A 17,416-nucleotide genomic window follows, 5' to 3' on the forward strand; every position below is an offset into this window, starting at 1 on the left:
ACATGTGACAGCCCTTCCTTACTGTCCTAGTGCTCTCTAATCCCCAGGACAGTAAGGAGGCGCTATCATCACGTGTTGCCAAAGAATAAGCTGAGGCTTAGATGGAACAGAAACACCAAATCACTTTGGGAACACCGACCAGATCCAAGAGGCTCCTTCTGGACCCTCATCTCTAGGGGCATTGAGACCCCCAAAGGAAGGCAGGGGCAGTGGAAGCAACAAAGGAGTTCACACCAGGGTCCACACACTAGGTTTTAGCAGCACTTTTACTTCCACATCCAAACTCCCTGGGTCCTCACAACAGCCCTGTGAGGTAGGTAGGGTAGGAAGGTTTCAGAGATCCCCATTTATAGATGAGGATGCTGAGGCACAGAGAGGTGAAGTGACTTGTCCAAGGTCATACAACCAGCAGCGTAGAGGGCTCAAAGCCAGCATTCCTCCGCTTGAACTCTTGCGCTCTGGCCCTCTGGCAGTTCCCACATCCTCTCTATTCTCTGTGTCCCCCACCCTCTCAACTCTCCTGGGTCTACAGGGACCCTAAAGGCAGCCTGGCAGCTGAGATTTTTCAGGAATGGCAACTGGGGTAGGCCTGGTCAACTCCAGATAGGAACTGACCCTGAAGAGCATGAGGCCAGCTTTTCTTCTCCCCATTTCCCAGTTGGATGGAAGGCCTAGTAGGTCCCAGGGCAAGGATGGAGCTAGGCATGATTCATGAACGAATGGTGATAAAGGTAGGTGTAAGCATACGTGTGTCCTGCACTAAAGACAAAGGCTCCCCTAACCCAAGGCCCCAAGGCAGTGTCTCAAGTGCTCACCCCCATACCTCTTTCATCCCACAGAGCCACAGTGAGTGTTCTCAGCAGCAAAACGAGCCATAGAAATAGCTGTCTCTGGCAATGAGCTGCTCCAGTGGACAGCTCCCACCAGGCCTTCAGACCCCATCACGCAGACACAGTGCCTCCACGGCTTGACTGGGGCCCTGGGCCACACCCCCAATAACAAACAGCCGGGGCCCAGCCTGCAGACTAGAGCAGGAGCAGCGGGCAGTGGGCATGGCAGGCAATGCCTCCCAGCGCCGCCGTGCAAGGCTAAAGCTCTCCACAGAACCCAAAGGACATGGCTGGTTTCCTGCAAGAAGGAGAGAGAAGGCTGTGAGAGGCACAGGCTGTAGGGACTCCAGGCCCTTCTGCTCCCTAACCCCAGAGAATAGCCCAGTAGTTATCACCCCAGGATGAGCTATCAGGGCCTTGCTCCTCATTGCCTGTGTTCATCATTTGTTCATTCCTTCATGTTTCTATATGTCCTCTTGACTGTGCATACAGTGGTCATTTGTCCTGCTGCTGTCTCGTAGACCCTTGCTGGTGCTTGACAGAGCCCCCAGTTACTAAGGAACACCCTGAGTTCTGGGCCAGGCAGACCACATCCTGCCTGCTTCATAGATAGGGAAAAGAGCTCACAAAGCCCTGATCCCTGGAGTGCCTGGAGATGGGCAGAAGGTGGCACACATGCTGGGGGCTAGTCTTTCCTGTCTTGGGACTCCCTCCTCTCCCCAGCCCCATAGAGACTTACCAAGGCCCCCAATGGCCACAATGTGGCCCCCAAGGGACCCAACCACAAAGTCTGCCCTCTTATCCCTCATGCGCAGGCTGCGGGGCAGTTTGGTCCAGGACCCTGCAGGAGAGGGGAGGTCAGATCTAGTCATGTACGCACTATGCCCCTCCATCCCACAGAGAGTGGGAGGACAGCCCAGGACAGCCACTGCTCACCATGCTCCAGGTCAAACATCTCCACAGTGTTGACAAAGTGTGGGCGAGAGTAGAAGTTGTGGGGCCCAGGCTGCTGCAGGCCACCCAGGCTAAAGACGCTGCCTTCAGCCATGGCGCAGCCAGCAAAGGCCCGACGGCTGGGTAGGCTTGGATGCCGGGTCCATGTACGGGCCTCCAGATCAAAGGCTTCAAAAGCAGTCACCGGGAGCTTGCCCTGGCGGCCCCCTGTCAATGAAATTGGAGTACCTGGGAAGGAGCCCAGGAGGCTTGGTGGGCTCCTTGCTCACTAGGTTGCTAATCTGCCTGCCTCAGCCTCCCACATCCTGCTGTGTGCACACTTGCACATGAATCATCCACCCTACAATCCCTCAGGTACTGGGGTTTGGTTTTCCAACCACAGCAAGACCACCAGGGGTCAGAGCCTCAGAGCAGGCATGGATCACCCCAACAAAGCTTCTCTTGTTCTGCCATCCTGGACTGAGCCCGATCCCTATCCCAGCCAACCTATGAGAATGAGGATTTCTAGACTCTGAGCCCCCTTCCCACATCCCCCAGGGCCTTACCCAGGACATAGATCTTGTTCCCGTGCAGGAAGGTGGAGGCCCCGTAGCAGGGTGTGGGCATGGAGGGTAGTGAAAGCCAGCAGTCCCGACGGGGCTCATACACACGTACCTGGGCCTGGGGGGCCGTGTCAGGGCCCATTCCCCCCAGAGCATACACCATACCATCTGCATAGAAAAGAGTAGCTCAGATTGTACCTCAGCCTGCCAGGGTACCGCACCGACAGCTGCGCTGGTAAGGCCTGGGGGTGGCTGGAGACCCATGTGTTTATAGCATCCCTCCCCAGCAACAGACACTCTACTACCTGCCTGCAGTGGGGGCTGGGAGAGCTGGGATTCCTACTCTGGCCAGGGCCCCTCTGAGTAAAGAGCAGGAGGCAGCCGATCTAATTATAATCCGACTCTGTCTCCCTGGAGACGCTATGGCAACAGAGTCTGGCATCCAAGCAGGGCTGGCCTGGGCTGGTGGTCAGACCTGGAGGCCACAAGGTGGGGACCCCCCTCGGGGAGGAAGACAGGGGGATGGCTTAAGCCAGGGGTAAGAAACATGGGGATCTGCTTAGCACAGAGCTCAGTCTGGGGAGGGGGATTGGGGACCAGCTGGAGTTGGAGATGGGGCTGGGAGAGGAATGGCTTGGGTCTGCTGGGTAAAGATACTGTCCACAAGCCTTCTGCCCCAGGATACCTGCCAGCACCTCTGTGTGACACTCTTTCATTACAGTAGGCTCTTGCCCTCTGTTAAACCCTCAGAGTCAGCTATGACATGTCTGGGGGCCTTGGGGTAATGGGCCAGTCAGCTGGGGGCTTCCATGGCAACCATCCCAGGTCAGCTTGGCCTTTGTCCATATCAGGCTCCCTGGCGTGTGGGAAGGGTTGGGGGTGGGGCAGAAAGTCTAAGCACAGGCTCTGAGCCAAGGCCCTACTCCTCTCCCCGACCCCAGACTATTTATAACCCTGGGAGTCATTAGGCCATCCCACCCCCATCTCTTAGAAATGAGGAGTGGGGCAGGAACATGGCTGGGGTCTCCCATCATCCTGGGATCAGCTTGGGCTCTGCCTTCCACCTTAGCCAGAAAAGGCAGTTAATAGAAGGCTGCTGAAAGCCTAGCTCAAAGCTAGGTTGGAAAGGATACAGGGGACAAGGCCACATCCTGGGCACCCATGTAAAAATTACAGCTCTTGTTCAGTCTCTGAGGGTAAGGAACTAAGTCAGGAAATAATAAAAGGTGTTAGGGTACCTGAAGTGCCTTCCTTGGGAGGCCACTCACCTCTCTCCACAGTTGCAACCCCCATGGCTGCTTGAGGGAGGGTGGCCCGACGCTCCCAGCGGCCCTCATCCATCAGGAAGGCCTCTACAGCAGCTACTGGGCTCTGGACCTCATCCACACCACCCACCACTAGCACCTGCTTGCCCAGAACTACCGCAGCTGCGCCAGCCCGGGCAGTGGGCAGGGGTGCCAGTGCCAGCCATGTGTGCGAGGCCATGTCCAGTGTCTCAGCAGTGTCCAGGGGCAGTCCAGCCCGGCCACAACCCCCCAACACCAGCAGGTGCTCATCTTGGTGTGCCACTGTGCCATAGACCCGGCAAGTGGGCATGGGGGGGAACACCTGCCAAGCAAAGGCCCGGCCACCTCCTGCAGACATGGTGTTCACTGCCAATGGCAGGCCATGCTGTCTGCTCAGACTGTAGGCCTCACTGGGGAGGCATGACAGGGCCTCATCTTGATTCTGCCAGGGCCACAAGAGGTATATGACCAGTCCAGGGACCTTGCCTTCACCTGGAGGAAAGAGGGAAAACGGGTCAGGGCACTGACTGGCCCCTCAGGAAACAGATAAGCAGCCTGTAGCTAAGGGCAGGGCTGGCCCAAAATCACTGGTGGGAAAGGTAGGGGGAGAACCCAACCCCTCTGGCTAGCACACCACTGTGGAGGCCCTCCTGGAGTGGGAAGGAGGGCAGGCCCCAGGTACCCAGGAGCCTTTCCCCTTTCCCATGGAGGCATGAAGGATTCTCCTTCCCACCCACTACCCAAACCACTCAGCAACTGGGTCAAATCTGGGTCTAGGAGGGCAGTAGTAAGGTGACTAGAACAGGACTCTCCATCCAGGACCCTTCCTTTCCCCTCAACAAGCCTCACACTGCCTGCATGAGGGGAGTCCTTACTGGCTTCCAGGGTGCCCTGGGCAGCCTGGGGGTCCCCATGCCTGCTGTCAGGGGTCAGACTCCAGAGTATCTTTACAATATCCTGGGGGCCATTCCACAGGGTTAATTTAAACCATTCCCACCAGTAAAAGACCAGAGTCAGGGTGTGTTTCAGACTGGAGGAGGACTGCACACCAGGGTTCCACACTCTCCTCTCGAGGTCCCCCCTCAGGAGTTTGCCCATTCCAAACCCCCCAGAAGCCAGATTGCCTGGTGTCCAGAAGTGGGGTTGGGGTGGGGGGCGTTGGAGAAATCTCATGACCACAGGACTCCAGGGTCCGAGTCCAGGGCGTTTCCAGCAGGAATGGGCAGCTGGACTTCTGGGTTCCCTCGCAGCAGATCCCCCAAGTTCTCCAGCCACCCCTTTCTCTTGGTGGCTACACTCCTGGACCCCTGGCAGGAGGGCCTCTTGGCCCCAAACTTCCAGCTCAAGGATGTGGGGGGCGGGTCTGGGCTAACGCGCTTGGGGTTCTATACCCCGCGCCCCAAACTTCCCCTGAGCGCGGTTCCCGCGGGACTCACCCGCCGGTGCTCCGATGCTGCCAGGGTACGGGGTCCACCGTTCCGCCTCCGCTGACGCCGGATCTGGCTGGGGCTGAAGTCGGGCTCTGGCGGGGCTCCGGCACTGCTCCGGCGCGGGGCGGGGCTGGGCCAGGTCCGCCCCTCGCCCCCCTCCCCCTCCGACTCAGGGAAATCTCCTCTCGCCTTAACCCTGCACATGCCGCAGCTGGAGCAGGGCGTGCCGATCCACGGTCATATGCAAACGGACAAACAAAACCGACACGTGGACACTGGGCCTGACAGAATTTAGCGTCCGACCTCGGGCAGGAGTAGAAATGAGGCAGCGGCGAGCGACACAACACGTGTATGGCAAGGGGCAGTTCTGAGCCCGACCCAGCCTGGGTGCGCAGGCTGTGTCGAGCAGGCCAGCCGAACCCGAGGGCTTGAGGGGCCGGCGCCTGCCCGCTTCCGCGGAGCTCCCAGGAGCCCAATGACAGGCTTCCCGGCGGCGCCCCCTGGAGGCCATTGGGGACATGGCCTGGGCCTCTGCCGTGTGGGGGCAGCCTGGGTCGCCCTTACCTGGGCATAAAGCAGGAATAGGTCTTACAGTGTACACTGAGGCTAGCGGGGGTGGAGGAACAGAAGGCACCGGCCCTTCTACAAACCTGGGTGGGGAGAATTCCTGGAAGGAGTGATACTGAGCAGAGGATGTGCTGGAAGAGTCAGAGGCCAGGGGACCTCCCAGTGGGTCACTCTGGCCTCATCCTGTAGGGCCTGAAGACCTGGGCTACTCCGGGACCCAAGGCACATTATAACTATCCATTTTTAGGATCCTGAGCTTGCCTATAACCAACTCTGGGGTCAAGCAAGAGCAAACTAGTGTGACAGGGGCCTACCTACCTCAGGCCCAGACCTTGGCTCTGCCTATCTTCTGAGCATTCAGAGTATTAGCTAAGTCTTCAAGCTGGGGGCCCATTTGTACAGGTCAGTGGTACCTGTGGGAAGAGGTCCTTGCAGTTGTCTGTGTCTGCTCACTGCCTTGTCCCCCTTTCATGGACAGTGCTTATCTTAGTTTCCCCAAAGCAGACCTGGAAAAAGATATACATGCATATAGTTAGTATGGGAGGTGAGGCCAAGAAACACCAGCAGTGGCAAGGAGACGAGGAAAGCAGCCAATAAAGGAAGCGTCATCAAGCAAGCTACCACTATGGGCAATTGGGACCAAATCCTGCTGGGGATTCTGGGAGCCAGCGTAGAACATAGACCTTACCTCATTGCCGCCCCCAAGTGCAAGGGGAGCTGAGGTACTCATTCTCAAATCTCCATTAGTCATGGGTTGAGAGCTGTTTGGGGGCATTACCTATTAACTCCCCGGCCTCCCTCACATCTGGCCTTCCCAGAAGTCTATGGGTAGACCCTTCCGTATGACTGGAGAAGAGAACCTTTGCCCTTTTCAGGGACTGTCAGTTGGATTCAGTTGGCCTGCACAGAAATGGTGGTGCCAAGGCTGGTTACAGACTGCACAGACCCTGACTTGAAGGCCTCGATCCTCCTTGTCCCACTTCACCTTGGACTTGCTCTTCAGTGCCCTCACTTGGGGCACTGTTTCCACCCTCTTGTGATTGCCAATAGGCTTCCAAGAGGCTCACACTGCTATGCAGCCCCCTTCACATTTGCTACTGTTCCCTTTCCAAGCTCCCTCCCCCTCCTTTCCAGCAATTAAGCACTTACAAGCCACTTGCCTTTAGATACCTCCCAACACCCCAAGTCTCTCTAGTCTCCCCTTCCTTCCCTCCAGTCTAACTCTTGAAGCCATCTGTCCTCACAGGCTCCACCTCCTTGTTACTTGTCACCTCAATGTGCTGCCACTCCTCCCCAAAAATTGTTCTTGGAAAAGTCATCATGGAATACCATATAGCTAAAACTATATGTGCCTGTGGTCCTTAACTAAATCTTGCTAGCATCTTCAAAGTTTTGCCCCTTGTGACCTCAACACCCTCCTGCTGCTTGTCCCGCCTCTGAGAATCTTTATTTTTTATTTTTATTTTTATTTTTTTGAGACAGAGTCTCGCTCTGTCACTCAGGCTGGAGTGCAGTGGTGCCATCTCCGCTCACTGCAAGCTCCGCCTCCCAGGTGCATGCCATTCTCCTGCCTAAGCCTCCCGAGTAGCTGGGACTACAGGGGCCCACCACCACGCCTGGCTAATTTTTTTTTTTTTTTTTGTATTTTACAGTGATCTCGGCTCACTGCACTTTGCACAGGCTAGAGTGCAGTGGCGTGATCTCGGCTCACTGCAACCTCCGCCTTCCGGTGGTTTCAAGTGATTCTCCCGCCTCAGCCTCCCGAGTAGCTGGGACTACAGGCACGCGCCACCACGCCCAGCTAATTTTTTGTATTTTTAGTAGAGATGGGGTTTCACCATGTTGGCCAGGATGGTCTCAATCTCTTGACCTCGTGATCCGCCCGCCTTGGCCTCCCAAAGTGCTGGAATTACAGGCATGAGTCACCACGCCTGGCCTAGAATCTTTTGCAGGCTCTGCTTCTTCTCCATCACCAGGAATTGGCTCCTCAAGATTCAACCCTGGCTTTTCTCCCTGGCACACATATTTCCTCTTGGGGCAATCCCTCCCAGGCCACTGCCTTCATTCACATCTAGAGCTCCATCAGATCTCTCTGCTCAGGTAGAGGTGGGTCCAGGATCCACTGAGAACCATATAAGGCTGGAGGGGCAGGTGGCTCACACGTGTAATACTAGCACTTTGGGAGGCTGAGGCGGGCGGATCACCTGAGGTCAGGAGTTCGACACCAGCCTGGCCAACATGGTGAAACCCCGGCTTGACTAAAAACACAAAAAATTGGCCAGGCGCAGTGGCTCACGCCTGTAATCCCAGCACTTTGGGAGGCCAAGGTGGGTGGATCATTTGAGGTCAGGAGCTCGAGACCAGCCTGGCCAACATGGTGCAACCCCACCTCTACTAAAAATACAAAAATTAGCCAGGTGTGTTGGCAGGCGCCTGTAGTCCCAGCTACTCTGGAGGCTGAGGTAGGAGAATTGCTTGAACCTGGGAGGCAGAGGTTGCAATGAGCTGAGATCACACCACTGCACTCCAGCCTGGGCAACAAAGGAGACTGTCTCAAAAAAAAAAAAAAAAAAAAAAAGGAAGAAGGAAAAAAAGAACCATATAAGATGCCAAATGGAAAGCAAAGATTGGATCCTGGGATCACCCTGTGTTCTCTCCCATCTCATCCTGTCTGGTCCCAGTTGTGCCTGTAGGCTCAGCAGCCACTAGAGTCCAGGTCAAGTCAGACTGCACTCTGATGGGTGCTCCCAAAGAGTTCCATCTAGGGCATACCGGGCACCAGGAGGCAAAAAGTTCGGTCCTACCACCCCCAAAGGGCGCTAGGTACTCCCATGATCCTTATCCCTAATCTCTATCATTTCCCCAGTTCTCATGTCTGGAAGGGACACAGCACAGCCAGAGGATGCACCTACCCTTCCTGGTTTTCCATTTGCCCTAACTTCTGAGATGAACATCACCAGAGAGGGATCTGGATATAATTGTACTGGTGCTATCCCTGGAGGATGGGCTCTGGCTCTCCATGGAAGGGGTTTCTGTTTGCACAGCCATGGCCCACCTGCACAAAGGAGGCCAACACTGCCGGCTTTGGAGAAGCTGCAGAAGGTAACTGGTTGAATCGGTCCTGAATAAGTGAACAGTCAATCCTCAACCATGGACAGGGCCAGAGACTGGACTCACCCACAGCTGGGGACTGGGGGCGCCAAGGTGGGGCTTCCTGACTGCACCCCATGAGATCCTGGCCCTTGAGACCCTACTCTTGCTTTCTCTCCACCAGGGAAAAAAGGCTAGAAGCACTGACCCCAGAGGAACAGGAGATTTTGCAGTTCCTGCTAGATACCTTGGCTACACTTAAAGGCAGCGAGGACCTCACCATTAGTGCTGAGGCCCTGGGAAGCTAAGAGGCACCAGATGAGGCCTATGGCACTGCTGGGTGGACTAGGCACTTGTCTTTAGGAGTGCCTGGACCCCTCTGTATAAGCAGGGAAAATACAGAGCAACCAGAGGATCCTGGTTAGAAAAAGGGCAGGAAAAAGGGCTAGTACCCAGTCCCTAAGTGAAGCATCCTGCCACCCTCCTGTGATTGCCAATAGGCTTCCACCTGACCCCAACTACCAAATAAGGCACCACTGCAAGGGTCAGGGTCCAAGAGTTGTGGCAATATTTCTGCCTCCTGGCTCAGGCTCTGACCCTAGTGCAAATGCCCCCACTACCTCATCCATGAAACCAGGGCTCCCAGGATGGCTCCCAACCTGGACTTGCAAACCTCTGACTAATGGGACCTTTGGTCAGAGCTGTGGAGACCACTCTCACTTCTCACTGAAGTCACAGACCCCTAGGATTGATTTTGACCTGTGTCCTATAACCACCACCCCGTACTAGCCCAAGAGCATGGCTAAAAAGACTGAGGTCCCAGGCTCCTAGGCAAAAGGAAAGGGGTTCTGGGCAGTGTTAAGACTGGAAGCAGGACTTCCTTCCACTGAGGGGCTGAGGCTGGGCCAGTGACTGTACCTGCCCCCACCTTCCTGAGCAAGTATACTCAGGTCCACAGTGGTATACTGGAGCTCCCAGACTCCATGTGTGCTTGGGCTTGCGTGCACCACTTGTGATCACGTGCACACCAGCCTTTCATGCCATGTGCCATGGGCCCTATTCTCAGGAAGAGAGGAAGGCCTGCTGTCCTCGGAGGAGATACCCTTACTGCAAAACAAAGGAGATCACCTGAGACTCCCTGTCAGGAGGCACTCCTCTTTCACCCTCTGGTCAGGTGTCTGGGACTGAAGTGGGCATTGTCAGTGGCTAAAGGAAGATCAGAGGGTGGAAGATGGCCTGAACCTTGCCAGGAACCCCTCCCAGATGTCAATGCACCACTAGCTCCCCTCAGAAAAGGTGTCAGATGACCCCTAATCCAGTCTTAGCCGGGCTCTAGTGAGTCCTTGCCTGGGGCCGCGTCAGAGGGCACCTCTGTTCTTCAGACTTCTGCACAGGGCCGAACGGGTTTGGAGCGGTCACCGCGGCCACCACCTCCAGGCAGTCCTCCTTGGTACCCAATCTGCTCCGCCCCCAGACTTTGTGGGGAAATGGGGTCTCAGGGGTCAAGGGTCTGTAGGGCGGGCTGGGTCCCGGAAGCGGAAGCGCAGTGCACTTCCGGCGCGCAGCGGGCGGCCATGTTGGAGCAGCGGAGGCGGCGCAGAGGCGCGTCTTGGGTCCCCGCGGCGGCGCCGGTAGGTTGGAGCCGCGGGCCTAGCCGCGCCGCGGAGGGGCGGCCCGCGAGGCGGCAGGGCGGACGGGCAAGCGGCCAACTCTTCCCGGACCCGCGTCCTCCGCCGGCCTGGCCGAGACCCCCACCCCACCCCCACCCCGCGCCCAGCGACCCCACCCTGGGGCTGTGCGGTCCCGGTAGGGCTAGCACCGTTCACCCTGTGCATTTCGCTGCCTCAGTGACCCCCGCCTCACGGCTTGGGCCCTAAGGACGCGCATTCCCAGCCTGAGGGCCCCGATATGCCCCCTCCCCCGGTCTGCCTGTATGGCGCCTCTCTCACCCCCTATTTTCCGTCAACTTCTCCTGCCTCCCCCGGGGGCACGTGTGAAGGGAAGTCGGAGGCCGGGCAGCAGCCTCTGTTTCCGAAGCTTCTCGAAAGCCCAGAAAACCCCTCCTAAGAGCCCACCCTAACCTGGGTGGAAAAGCCCCCAGGTCACCCCAAATATTTGCGCTGGGGCGCGTGTGAGGGTGGGAAATAGGTCACTCTCTCTTCTACAGTTCACAGCTCTGGGAACTACATCCCCTCAAAAAACATTAATAAAGAACTAAAGTCATGTGCAAGGATTGTGCTTGGAGAACGGTCTCTGGGGAGGGGAAGTGCCCAAGACACCTGAGGATCCAAGAATGTTTCCAAACAAAGAGCCCCAGGGCATTTCCTCCAGGGTATTCTGAAGACTTCATCTGCTGCATTAGAGCGGTGGGAAGAAACTACACAGACGGGCCTCATGGCCCGAGGGACCTGCCTGATCCTGGCTGATCTTTTAATGCTCTGGTGCAGCTGGGGAGCTGCCTCCTGCTTCTGGGAGCCCTCAGTGTTGGGTTGGGTATTAGATGTTAGTTATGATTGATGGCCACAGCTTCTTTAAAGAAGTCTGGGACTAGTTGGGTGTTCTCAGTCACTTCCATCTGGGCTGTACTGAGGTCTGTGGCCCTCCAGGTCTTAGGTAGGACAGTTCATACCGCTAATGTCCCCTTGACTCACCATCCTACTTGCAGCCTTTGGCTCCCATTGTCCTTAAACTTTGGGATCTTGGTCTGGCTTTCTGGTCCCTGGTCTGCCTGGTTGCCTAGAGAGATGTCATTGGCACCTGCTACTCATCAGCTTTTTAGTTTCTGTTGAAGAAAAGTCCGACTCTTGATTAGGTCTCCATGCCTCTGGAGCTAGAAAATGGGTTGCTGAGTACCCTGTCTAGAGACTGAAAACAGAACTTCTGATGGGCAGGGAGATTCCCCCACCCGACTCCAGCTCCACACATGAACAGCAGCAGCTGGAGAAACAGATGGGCATGGACAGTGGGTGTAAGTCTGGGCCCTCTGGCTAACATTCAGGGTTCTTTGTTGCTTTATCCTTGCCTGTTTTTTCACCTAGATCCCAGATCCCACACCAAGTATGCCTTAACCCTTTCTCACTTTGGAGCCATTGCATTAGCTATTCCCCTTTTTGCTCCATTTCCATCTAATCCTTTTTTATTCATCACTCATATCCTAGCTAGGTGTTGCCTCTCCCAGGAATCCTTTCCTGACCCATTGGCAAACTGAGCTGAGTGCCAGCATTCACTCCCAAGAATCTTAATGATGTATTTTTCTGACCTTCTAACCTGGGTTCCTTGAGGACAGGGATATTGCCTGTATTCCCAGAGCTGAGTAATTCTAGGTTTCTGGCCTCAGAAAATACAGAGTTGAATTAAAATGTACCAGGCTCAAATCTTTTCAGGGACCCGGCAGCAGGTTGGATGGCTCTGAGGTATTTCTGAGCATGTATCTTGAAGAAGCTCCCTGACCCTTACCCTCTCCTCCCACCCCAGCATGGTAGAGGGTCAGGAGACCAGGGTTTTACACCAGGAAGTGTCTCACTCTGGCCAGATTCCTCAGTGTCATGGAGATTGGGGCACTGATTGACCTGTCTATGTGTTCTGGCCCTTTGTCGTAGTGCCATTCTTATTGACTCTTTTCCTCTTGTCTTGGAGGTGCCAAGCGCTGGTTTGCGGATACCCAGGCAGATCTGCAGTGCCTAATGCCATGAGTGTGGTGGTTCAGCATGTGGAGGAAAAAGCTGTGCACTCCTGGTCGCGCATCTCCACGGCAGGGAAGAAGGCCCTGGAAGAGGCGCTGCTTGTCTTTAACCCAATGAGCCAGGATCTCAGTGCCACAGAGGCCCAGCTTGTGGCCTTCCTACAGGGCTTGCGAGATGATGGCTTCCAACCTACCATCCTGCGCAGTGGTGATGTCTATGGCTATAGTTCATGCACAGCTAATCCCCCAAGCCAGACGAAACTGCAGGCTCGTGCCCCTAACCCAACTGCCACATCACCTCCAGCCAGTGCTCCCCGAACTGCCATGCGGTTGCCTGCAGGTCGGGCCACACTGCTTCCCATGCCGCTATCTGGCAGACTGGCCAAAGCATCCACACCAGCCCTTGCCAAGCATGCTACCACCAACCTGCTGCTGAGCTCTCTGAAGCAGTCAAGTGCCAGCCATGCCCGGGGTGCAGCAGTGGGCTTCCCCACCCACCTTTATCCAGGCGTCTACCCTGCCATGCGGCTCTCTGTTGTCCTTGAGGCCCTGGTTCCGCTTAAGACTCCCATGCCCTGCTTGGGTGCCAAGCACAAGGCACAGTCACTGCAGCTCTCACTTGCAGACTCTCCTCTGAAACTGCGGAAAAGTTCAGGGAAGGGGAACCCTCGGCCCAAAGCTCCCAGAAAAACCACAAGCAAGGGCCCCAAGTGTCTGACTCTCAAAGGCCCTGGGGCTGGACCCCGACGAGGCTCTGGGCACCAGAGCAAAACCAACAGAGCCACTGGGTCCCCCAGCGTCCAGCAAATGAAAGGGGGCTCTGCCCTGGGCACCAAAACAGCCCAGGCCAAGGTAGCTCGAACACTGGCCAAAGCTGCTCATGCCCAAGCCAAGGTGGCTCGAACACAGGCCAAGGCTGCTAAGGCCCGGGCCAAGGCCAAGGCAGCACGGGTCAAGGCTAAGGCCAAAGCTAAGGCAGCACGGGTCAAGGCCAAGGCCAAAGTCATGGCAGCACGGGCCAAGGCCAAGGCTAAAGCCAAGGCCATACGGGCCAAGGCCAAGGTGGCTCGGACCCAGCCCAGGGGCAGAGGCAGGCCAAAGGGGTCTGCTAAGGCCAGAACTACAAGGAAGGGCCAGAAAAACCGCCCTGAGACTGTTGGGCAGAAGAGGAAAAGGGCTGAGGAGGCAAAAGATCTTCCTCCCAAGAAGAGAACACGGCTTGGGCCCCGATCTCCTAAGGCATGGCTAGGGCCTGGAACAGCAAAGCTGCTGAAGTTCCGTGCCATAAAGGTAGATAGGCGGTCCTCGGATGATGAGGTGCGGCAGCGGGCTCAGCGGATCCTCCGCGTGAACCTGTCACCTGTAATACGGCTCCAGCCATTGCTGCCATATTCAGCAGTCTGATTCCTTCACACGGCAATGTTTGGGGAAACTAAGCCCAGCTGTCTGTGTGGCTAGTGGCACAGTGTGCTATGCCCGTGGACTCCACAATCTTGAGGACTCTGGGTACCTCTCTAGGGCCCTGGTGACCACCAGCCTCCTTTCAGAAACCAGAGGGGGTGGGGTACGGTGGGGTGGGTGGGCGGGAGGGGTGTTTTCATGGCGCGATGCACTGTGACTTGTTATTCAAGTTGTATGTCTACTGTTTCATCTATCATGTTTTATACCTTTCCACCTTCCAGTCTCCCTGCCCACCCTCCATGGTCTTTTGTGTGTGTGTGGCTGCTGGCAGGCCAGCTTGAAGATATAGGGAAAGTGGTCCCAGAAATAGGCCTGCCTATTTCTGGGGGTTGTGGGAGGAGGCAGCTCCTGGGCCCCTTTGGAGAGATGAGGGGAAATTGGCTTCTGTGGTTGTTTGAGAGGCATCCCCTGAATGCAGGAGCAGAGCCACTGTGAAGTAAGACACTTCCCTTTGAGGCTGCTCTGGTTTGTGATCCAGACAGGCCCCATGCAGGACAGTAGGTTCCATGGGGAACCTTGCAGCTAGTGGGTTTTTAGGTCCTGGAATGGAGCCTTTGTGGTACTTCCCTAGGGACCAAACAGACAGCCTGGCTAAAATCTTGGGGCTTAGCCTGGGCTTTTCTGGTGTGGGTCCAGACCCAAAGGGGTTGAGGTGCTTCTCCCCCTCTGCTCTCCTGGGAGAAAGTAACTCCTCAACTTCGATTGGTGGCAAGGTGCTGGTGGTTGAGTCAGGACCACAGAGCTTGCCCTCAATGACCAGATAATTTTCTCCTTGGTTGGGTGAGGTTTTCCATGACTGCCTCATCAGCAGTGCTTTCTGTATGAATCTTAAGTGCTCTCTCTACTCCCAGGTCCAGCCTCATCATGCCCTCCAACATGGTCCATATGTTAAAATACATTGTCACTCTTCCTGCTTTAGAGAGGGAGCTGGGCCCTGGGACCTGAAGGAGGTAACTGTCCTGCCCATCTGTAGTCCATCACTGGCTGCCCAGGCTGAATGGCAGTGCCTGGGGTTGGCAGGGAGGGGCACACATTCCCCTTCCCTGGGGTAGGGGCATCATTTCAGTGATAATCAGATGTTTTCTGTTTCTGAGTTTGTCCGGGCCCCACAAGCTGCCAGCTGCCCTGGGTGGTGGACCTGTGGAGAAGCTCTGTGCTTCTTGGTGCCCTCCTGCCCCTTCTGCATCTTGTGGCATGCTTCTCCTGGGTGTGCCCTCCCTTGGTTTCCCAAGCTCTGGGACCTTGCTCCCAGCTGTGCTGTCGCCCCACTACCCTGCATGCTACTCGCCTCTGACAACTCTTTCATTCATGATGTGAATATGGGCAATGACCTGAGAGCCACACTCAGCTCCTCAAGGGCAGCCCAGCTTGGGGCTCATGCCTGTAATCCCAGCACTTTGGGAGGCCAAGGCAGGTGGGTCAGTTGAGGTCAGGAGTTTGAGACCAGCCTAGCCAATATGGTGAAACCCCATCTCTACTAAAAATACAAAAATTAGCCAGGTGTGGTGGCACACACCTATAGTCCCAGCTACTTGGGAGGCTGAGGCTGGAAGATCACTTGAACCTGGGAAGCACAGTTTGCAGTGAGCCAAGATCTCACCACTGCACTCCAGGCTGGGCGACAGAGTGAGACTCTGTCTCAAAAAAAAAAAAAAAAAAAAAAGAAAAATCAAGGTTCCCTGTGGGGTGGGGTGGAGGGGGGTGGGTATTCCTAGGATCTGTAGTCAGACCCTGCCCTTCCTAGTCCAGGCTCCTAGAACAGTTTCCCAGGGAGTGCCAGATATCCTTTCTCGATCTGGCTGCATCAGCATCCTGGTTTTTGGCTGGGGCCAGAGCCAGAGCCTTCGAACTTCATCCAGTAGGCCCTGAGCCCTACTTCATTGGCAGTCACCTGCAGGTGAGGGCTCTGGAGGCTGGTTTCTTTGGGTGTCCTGGGCTGGTTCAGCCCTGTTGGGGGTCTGGGTCATTGCCGGGAGCTAGAGGCCTGTGCTGTGAAATTTTGGAGTAGAGGTCTGATCATTAACCTCTCTAGTCAGTTTCCTTGAGTCCTAACCCAAGACTCAGAATTGCCCCTGTGACTCCTGCGACCAGGGAGGCCATGACATTAAGAACGTGATCTCCCAGAGTGGTGTGGTGGCAGCAAGACCTGGTAGGCAGAGAGTGGTGAGGGTGCAGTGTGCCCATGTGTGGAGGTATGGGTTCAGGGCCTAGTCACTCACTAGCCCCATGGCTGCTGGTGTTGAAAATGTCACCATCGGCCAGGCGCAATGGCTCATGCCTGTAATCCCAGCACTTTGGGAGGCCGAGGCGGCGGATCACAAGGTCAGGAGATCGAGACCATCCTGGCTAACACGGTGAAACCCCGTCTCTACTAAAAATACAGAAAATTAGCTGGGTGTGGTGGGAGTCGCCTGTAGTCCCAGCTACTCAGGAGGCTGAGGCAGGAGAATGGCGTGAACCCTGGAGGCGGAGCTTGCAGTGAGCCAAGATGACACCACTGCACTCCAGCCTGGGTGACAGAGCAAGACTCCATCTCAAAAAAAAAAAAGTTACCATCAAGGCCGGGCACAGTGGCTCACGCCTGTAATCCCAGCACTTTGGGAGGCCAAGGCGGGCGGATCACGAGGTCAGGAGATCGAGACCATCCTGGCTAACATGGTGAAACCCTGTCTCTACTAAAAATACAAAAAATTGTCCGGGCGCAGTGGCTCACGCCTGTAATGCCAGCACTCTGGGAGGCCGAGGTGGGTGGATCATGAGGTCAGGAGATCGAGACCATCCTGGCTAACATGGTGAAACCCTGTCTCTACTAAAAATACAAAAAATTAGCCCAGCGTGGCGACGTGCGCCTGCAGTCCCAGCTACTCAGGAGGCTGAGGCAGGAGGATGGCGTGAACCCAGGCTGCGGAGCTTGCAGTGAGCCAAGATCGCACCACTGCACTCCAGCCTGGGCGACAGAGCAAGACTCTGTCTCAAAAAAGAAAAATATAAAAAATTAGCCAGGCGTGCTGGCACATACCTGTAGTCCCAGCTACTCAGGAGGCTGAGGCAGGAGAATCGCTTGAACCTGGGAGGTGGAGGTTGCAGTGAGCTGAGATTGCACCACTGCACTCCAGCCTGGGCAACAGAGCAAGACTCCATCTCAAAAAAAAAAGAAAACATCACTATCCAGCTGGACCTAGAGGGTGCCTTCTACTTCACCCAACTCAAGACTTTCCCAGTGACCCAGTGACCCAGTGCCCCAGCCTGAAGGCTTGCTTAGCAAGTGCTGACCCTGTGCTTCCCTATTTGATGGCCACCAGTGATGCTTGTCCCTAGTGACTCCCCAGACATTCCACCTAGCAGCTGTGCTCCTTGAGCACTCAGTGGACCATGCCGCTCCTGGCACATGTACAGATACTTTGTTCACAACTGCCCAAGCCTCTTTCTTGGGATCCCTCCTACCCCTAGCCGCAGAGTCGGTGACCTCGTCTGTGACCAGCATTACTCAGACATCAAGCCTTCCACTGAGGGCAAGGTCAGGCCCAGGGAAAGGGGGGTTGGGCCCTGAGGTGAAATAAGAGGCTCAAACCTG

At 55.9% G+C, this 17,416-nt stretch overlaps 2 protein-coding genes across 2 annotated transcripts; one reads left to right on the forward strand and one right to left on the reverse strand.

Moving 5' to 3' along the window:
* Positions 1–250: 250 nt before the first annotated feature.
* Positions 251–5,123, reverse strand: KLHDC8B (kelch domain containing 8B). Its single transcript, NM_001131718.1, is given in 6 exon segments — positions 251–1,128; positions 1,570–1,671; positions 1,767–1,991; positions 2,330–2,494; positions 3,595–4,104; positions 5,049–5,123. Coding segments are annotated over 5 exon segments (1,065 nt in total). The 5' UTR covers positions 3,971–4,104; positions 5,049–5,123; the 3' UTR covers positions 251–931.
* A 5,108-nt stretch (positions 5,124–10,231) lies between these two features.
* Positions 10,232–14,065, forward strand: CCDC71 (coiled-coil domain containing 71). Its single transcript, XM_002813758.4, has 2 exons — positions 10,232–10,330; positions 12,336–14,065. The coding sequence occupies exon 2, from the start codon at positions 12,388–12,390 to the stop codon at positions 13,783–13,785; it is 1,398 nt and encodes a 465-aa protein (XP_002813804.1). The 5' UTR covers positions 10,232–10,330; positions 12,336–12,387; the 3' UTR covers positions 13,786–14,065.
* Positions 14,066–17,416: the final 3,351 nt, after the last annotated feature.

Source organism: Pongo abelii, chromosome 2 (assembly GCF_028885655.2).
Source record: "Pongo abelii isolate AG06213 chromosome 2, NHGRI_mPonAbe1-v2.0_pri, whole genome shotgun sequence".
NCBI classification, from domain to species: Eukaryota; Metazoa; Chordata; class Mammalia; order Primates; family Hominidae; genus Pongo; species Pongo abelii.

Coding starts and splice junctions, on each gene's coding strand:
- CCDC71 (XM_002813758.4), top strand. CDS start 12,388: ATGAGTGTGGTGGTTCAGCATGTGGAGGAAAAAGCTGTGCACTCCTGG.